Here is a 7,021-nt window from a genome sequence, read left to right as displayed (position 1 = left end):
TAATTTGTACTTCAAGGTTATACTTACCTTCAAATTAATTTATTTGCTTAAATACTTACATGAACTTCTGTTGCATTCTCTTATAGTCTGTATGACCCTAATCTTTCCAACTATACATATATGTGTTTGCTAAAAGCCAACCTTAATGCACAATAGGTAAAGCGACCTGTTGACTAAATGTTTTAAATTATAATTTTCATTATTCCAACTGGAATGAGACTAGAAGTTATAATTTAACAACTGGAATATAGCTGTCTACTCTGAAAGTAGTTTTTCCTCAAATTCATAAAGATCATTTATTTGGTCTGAAAACAATTGAAAACATGATTTGTCTTTTCTAACAGCATTCATTATTAAATATATAATTATTTATTTATTTTTCAATAATCAAAATTTTTAGAAAGTAAAACTGTTGTTTAAGAAATGTTTCTATCTTAAAACCTTTGATTTTAGGTGCAACTGCACATACTCAGGGCTATCCATTTCCAGAAATTTATATTTAGAGCAATGGTTGATATTCATGCTATGTGATCCATTCATCTATTACAATATTCAGAGCACCATATCTTAACTTTCCGATCCCCAACACTATTAAATTGCATTTTTAAAAAATTCTATGAATCCTTCAGTTCTGAGCTTAATTATGGCTATTGACTTTTTAATTTTTTTAGTCAGTAGCCATATTTTTATGTGTACTTATGGCAATCATTATTAGACAATAACTATCTGAAAGGAATAGCAAAATTTGCTGTGTCATCCAGTAGCACAACTCCCATCTATCAAGAATACTCATCCAATTAGATTCTTCACTCACAGTGAAAAGGTCAGAACAAACTAGAGATCTACAGAAAACGCCATAGTGCTTTTGCAAGGCAGAAGTTAATGAATTCAGAAAAATTTATTTAAACTCACTTTTTCTAACTTAAGAACAGCAAATCCAGTTTAAAATCCACTGGTTTGCGCTTAGTGGTAACATAAAAATATTTAGTCAAAGATTCTATATACACTAGAAATATGCACACGCTTAACAGGTAACACTAACAAGCCCTCCTTATGCACTTTTCAGTACTGTAAAAGGGGGGGAAAGTCCTAGAAATTTCTGGCCAAGAGCTGTCCCTTTCCTGCATCAGGTTTAAAAGATCCACTCAAAGCAAATAGGCTGGATTATCTGTTTGCTTTTAAAAGGCATTAATTGCCAACCAAATAAGTGACAGACAAATAGAGAGGGGCAAAGGTTCATTTAACAGGTGGGCAGTTATTGAAGGTGACGTTGATTCAGGTGCTTGCTGGCTTGTTCTTCCATTTGCATGGCTAGCGTCAGTTCGTCTAAAGTCTCTGTGGAAAGTGAAAAAGAACAAGCAAGTCAAAGTGAAATCCAGAGTGGAAGGAACTAATCCCCCATGAGTCCCACGTTGAGCAGAGCAGAGCAGAGCAGAGCAGAATAGAATAGAATAAAATTCTTTATTGGCCAAGTGTGATCGGACACACAAGGAATATGTCTTTGGTGCATATGTATTCAATGTACATAAAAGAAAAAAAAAAGAGGGGGAAAAAATACATTCATCAAGAATCGTAAGATACAACACTTAGTGATAGTCATAGGTTACTAATAAGCAATCAAATTATACTAGGAAACAACAGAACAATATAAATCGTAAAAATACAAGCAACGTTTATAGTCATAAGTGGGAGGAGATAGGTAATAGGAAGGATGAGAAGAATAATAGTAATACAATCTTAGTAAATAGTTTGACAGTGTTGGGGAACATTAGGGAAACATGGAGCTTCACATTAATTGGACTAGGACAAATGGAAATGAGAATGCTGGTCTTCCCTAAACACCTGAAATAGTGTGTACTTCTGTGCTAGAATGACTCTCACAGGCACTGCAGCATGAGATTTTTTTCATTAGTTTACAGGGGAAAATATTTTAATTGCTTCTACTTTTTCAGGTGTTGGATAACAATAGCAATAGCATTTGGACTTATATACTGCTTCAGTAATACAGCACTCTCTAAATGGTTTACAGAATCAGCAGATTGCCCCCAGCAATCTGGGTCCTCATTTTATACCCAGTTTATCTTTTGTAATGACTGGAAAAAAGTAAACTCAGCTGCCTTGCATGCAGGACAGCTAATATACAGATGAAGCTCAGTATTCTTTCCAATTTAAAACTTCTTCCATTTCATGCTTAACTTCTTCCCTTAGTTTGGTAGAAGGCCATCACATCAATTCTATCTTTCATTCTTATATTTGTTGATTCTATGCCTATCTTGAATCACATCAATTCTATCTTTCATTCTTATATTTGTTGGTTCTATGCCTATCTTGAAAATAGTATTTTTACTCAAGCCATTTCAAGGTTCTCCGTAAGAGCCATTTTTAAACACACAAAATAATTTCTGGACCATCATAGTCTCTATACTTTTCCTACTGTTCATGCAAGAGCATCATGCTCAGTATTCTGGTTGGGAGAGTGTAAGAGTCAAGGACAACGGGACTGCTCAGTATTATCATTGAAGGCTGCTTATAAAGCTATTTTCTACCTCTCACCAAAAGGGGGAATAATAGAAATTGTTTCTCAACAGCATATGCCCAAATTCAGCCCCAGGATTTCTGCATGCATTAAAAAGGGGGATTCAATGCCACATGTCCATCCTATGTTGAACTACAGGGAGTGGGGACGTAGCAGAACATCTCTCAGGCATTATAGATCTTATAGACAAAGTCCCTGCCTTAACTGCAAATGCTGAAGCAAAGGAGAATGACAGATAGCTTCCAAATCTTCAGTTTCCTAAATTGGAAACCGAAGATTAATTCAAGAACCATGCTCAATACCGTAGAAGCCCAGGATCAATCTGATTATACTTAAAGGAAGTATAATCCTTTAAAATAGCGGTTCTCAACTTGTGGGTTGTGACCCCATTGGGGGTCGAATGACGATTTGCCAGGGGTTGCCTAAGACCATCGGAAATATGGGAAGTATACTTGCGAGTCGAAGAATCGCGAATTCGGCTTCAGGCGCAATGAATTAAAAAAGAGAGAAATCTTTGCTCTGATGTCTCCCTCTCAAGCCAGCTGCAATCACTCCCAATCGCTAGCCTAAACTGGCTTCAGGCGCGATAAAATTAATAGGGGAGGAGTCTCCGCTTTAATGTCTCCATCCTCAAGGCAATCGCAAGCAGTTCAGATCGCTAGCCAATACGGCTTCAGGCGCGATAAATTAAAAAAACCAGTTTGCCGCTTTTCTCCCCCTTCTGCGGCTGCTGAGGCACGCTGAGATCGCTGCCTAAAAAAAAATAATTTTACGGTTGGGGTTTGTATTAAACGGGTCGCAGCACTATAAAGGTTGAGAACCACTGCTTTAAAAAGAAAAGTAATAACAATTTGATATCACAAAAAATTATCTTCTCCAGTATTCATTGTGCTGGAAAGTTTCTGTCTGGCTTGTACTGTATCACACTCAGGTAGGAAAATTCTGATGGGAAACATTCTCTTGGTAAATCAGAAGAAAAAATATGCTCTCCTTACTTCCCCAGAAAACCTTTGGGTATTGCTTCTTTCCCAATTTGTAATTACAAGAGCTACTTTCCCTATAGCAATTGCATCTCTGCATTATTCTACAGTCCTAAAGGAAATTAACCCCAACTGTTCTTTCGAAAGACATATGGCCGGTTTAGCTCTGCCTGGTAAGGCCTGTTATTAAGAACACAAAGCCTGCAATTACTGCAGGTTCGAGCCCGGCCCAAGGTTGACTCAGCCTTCCATCCTTTATAAGGTAGGTAAAATGAGGACCCAGATTGTTGGGGGGGCAATAAGTTGACTTTGTAAATATATACAAATAGAATGAGACTATTGCCCTATACATTGTAAGCCGCCCTGAGTCTTCGGAGAAGGGCGGGGTATAAATGTAAACAAAAAAAAAAAAAAAGCTGAAGCTCAAATACTTTGAGAAGAGAGGTCTCGTTGGAAAAAAACCGGATGTTGGGAAAGATTGAAGGCAAAAGGAGAAGGGGACAGCAGAGGGTGACACAGTTAGATAATGTCATTGACTCAGTGGTCATGGATTTGAATGGACCCTGGGAGAAGGTGGAAAACGGGGGGGGGAGGCATTTTGTGGTCCATGGGGTCTTGAAGAATCAGTCACAACTTATTGACTAAACAACAAATTATACTACAGGGTTTAGAATTCAATTTACAAAACTTAGTAGTAAAGCTAAATTAATAATTCAAGATGAATGCAAATGCAACCTTTGTACCTTTTAGATTGAGGAAGTTTTTGGATCCTTCATTTATAAAGCATTGGGTTTCGTAAACAAAGGCCTCTAGGTCATATTCTGGTTGTTCCGCAATGTCCAGGAGATAGTTACAGTCGTTCATTTTCTGAATGCAGAATTTACAAGAAAATTGGAATGGCTTTGTGAGATAAAACAAATTTACTGAATTGACAATAATCAATGAAAATATCTGTCATATTAGCAAGAATATGTGAGGTTTTCTTGTTAATAAGCATCATTCTACAGACATAAGCATAATTTCATTATCTACAGCAGAATACCTCAAAAATATTAGTCACTTTAGAAAACAGAATCTTATTAAGTTTTGAATATTCAACTATACCTCCCTGATCTCCTTAAGTACTTCTATTGTTTTCTCTTCAAATTCACTAATCCGGGTGAGAGCATCACGAAAACTGGACAGATGAGGAGACAGCTCATCTTCAGAAAGCTGCTATTCACAAGGAAAAATATTAGCACACTTACACCAAGTCCTGTTTTCCTAAATAGATTGGTCTTAAGCTATGCATATACATACTTCAAGAATATGGTTCGATTCTTCTCTGCTTATCTCAAACTCTTCACTCTCAGTTTCCATACAGTTTTGTGCCTCGCCAGCTGTTCCATTGCTAGGAAGTTCCTTCACTCTGGAAACAGAGCAGAAAGATTTCAATACAAGTCCAACGGTTGAAATAAAGAACTCAGACAGCCTGATACATAACACAGATAAAGAAGTTCAGGACTAGTATTTCAGCTTTTGTTTCATATGAAAAAACATCCTTCTTCAAGTAGGACAACATGGACTGAGCAGAATGAAAAAAAATTCCATCTGATGCAGGAAGTAACTAGATTAGGCTTTCCTTCCCTTGAAAATTTGACTACAATAGTCCTGATAATCAGTTGTTTCTTCTTTTGCTGATACAGCAAGTAGTTCCTGAAATTAAGTTGCTACTGAGACATGTCTACATTGAAGGGGATCTTTGGCATTTTGATAGATTGCTTTTTGAGCAAGGAAAAAAAAATAACCAAGTTGTTTGTATCAGAAACAGCACAGAGTTTGCCATTTCTAAATTGGTTCGTGTGAGAGAACCACATTAGAAGCTGAAATAATTTAGAAATGGCAATCTTTAAAAAAAAACCATAAATTTCTTTTCCCATTTTGTCCCCAAGATATGGTAAGAGTTGCAAGTACGAGTATCACTCACCTATCAGCATATCGCAAGGTATTTAGAGTATATTCACAGGAACTCATGCCTGGGGAAATCATTGCAATCTAAAATGAAACAAAATTATTACCAGCTTGCACTCAGTTCTCACCTTCTGCTAATCTACTGCTTGTACTGTCACTTCTGGTTTCTTGGCCTTATTTATACTGAAGCATTTAAACTTTTGTACATTTTTTTAGAATAGTTACTCACGAGTTTAGGGTCCACAAACTTACAACTTTTCCAATTAAATATGCCCAGACTAACATTGTTTAAAAAACTTTTCCAAAAGTGTAAATTGATATAGATTCAGGAAACAACACAACAGTTGTTGTATTAAGATCATAAGACCTCCTACACAATTTTTTTTAAAGACATTTGTCTCGTCTTTATTTTCGTAATTAACTCAAACTGGCAAAGATACCTAATACTCCTTTCCTCCTCCTATACTCCTCACAAAATAACTCTGTGAGATGAATTGGACTGACTTACCATGCAAGTTCTGGAATTTGTTCCAATGAAAGAATCCCTCAATACTTGAGTAAGTTTACTTTCCCGAAAAGGTGTATGTTGTTTATTTTGACCTAAAGCACGGATACATTCCTAAAAGGTGGGGAAAAGGAGCAAGGAAAATAATTTGCCCATGCATTCAGAGCCATAAGCAACCAGTAGCAAAGAAAGATAGTGTCCACTTAGACCTGACATTATCTAGGCAACAGGACAATATGACTTTTGTTCTTACTAAGGCAAATCATACACTAACAATGCTAGTATTATGTTCTAGTCAAGGGATGTCATACTCAAGGCCTGCGGGACTGGCCTACGGTGCCTCTGGTAGCTAAAATGGGCCCTATACAGGGGGCCCTGTGCCTCTTTTTCACCATCCATGGCCTCCTGCAGCTCTCTGCTGGCTGAAAATGGGCCGAAAAACTGGCTGTGCGCCCCTTTTTGCCAGCAGGGTGCTGCAGGAAGCATCCATCCCCCCTGCTGTCTCACGGAGAACTACAATGCCCACAAAGAAATCCAGTTTGACACTCCAGCTCTAGTCTGTACCTTTAGCGCCAGCAAGCTTTTGTTTATTTCTGCTGCTTCCATCCGTGTCTGACGATCAGCACTAGAGGTATCAGCCCCTCTCTCATTGCCAGCTAAATCCACCAAGGAGAACTTCCCATGAAGCTTTCCTTTTCTGCGCAGAATAATTTGAAAGCAAGCATGCGATCGAGAGGAACTGGAATTGGCAAATGTATGTCCAGATGTCCTATAATGATAATAGAATTATTAATTACATGATACATCAGTAGAAGACGGTATGGTTTGGTTAGTTTTACCAAGCAAAAATTTATTATCATCACCATGCTGTGGTGTAGCCAACCAGATGCTATGGCTAAACAGTAATCGAGAGGCAAGTGGCAAAAGGATATAGAATTTAATTGCCTTTTAATTTTCACTTTTAAAGTTGGAAGGGCCTCATCCTAACTGGTCAAAGTAAGAGAAGTACAGTCCTCTCTAGTTCTGTGCCTGGCAGGCATTCAGAGCATC

At 37.6% G+C, this 7,021-nt stretch overlaps 1 protein-coding gene across 3 annotated transcripts in view; it reads right to left on the bottom strand.

Moving 5' to 3' along the window:
* Window positions 1–4: 4 nt before the first annotated feature.
* KIF2C (kinesin family member 2C) overlaps window positions 5–7,021 on the bottom strand; it is a 29,104-nt gene continuing 22,087 nt past the window's right edge. For 2 of the 3 annotated variants that reach the window (XM_058177537.1, XM_058177540.1), the window contains 7 exons: window positions 6,536–6,740; window positions 5,975–6,085; window positions 5,483–5,550; window positions 4,816–4,924; window positions 4,621–4,731; window positions 4,260–4,383; window positions 5–1,335 (listed from right to left, as the gene is read on the bottom strand). In XM_058177537.1, coding sequence (XP_058033520.1) covers window positions 1,256–1,335; window positions 4,260–4,383; window positions 4,621–4,731; window positions 4,816–4,924; window positions 5,483–5,550; window positions 5,975–6,085; window positions 6,536–6,740 — 808 coding nt within the window. In that variant the 3' untranslated portion in view covers window positions 5–1,255. The remainder of the gene's footprint in view (window positions 1,336–4,259; window positions 4,384–4,620; window positions 4,732–4,815; window positions 4,925–5,482; window positions 5,551–5,974; window positions 6,086–6,535; window positions 6,741–7,021) is intronic. The other variant, XM_058177538.1, reaches the window with a different exon arrangement.

This window comes from Ahaetulla prasina, chromosome 3 (assembly GCF_028640845.1).
Source record: "Ahaetulla prasina isolate Xishuangbanna chromosome 3, ASM2864084v1, whole genome shotgun sequence".
NCBI classification, from domain to species: domain Eukaryota; kingdom Metazoa; phylum Chordata; class Lepidosauria; order Squamata; family Colubridae; genus Ahaetulla; species Ahaetulla prasina.
Note: the sequence above shows the minus strand (reverse complement) of the source record. Positions and strands in the feature narration are given on the sequence as shown.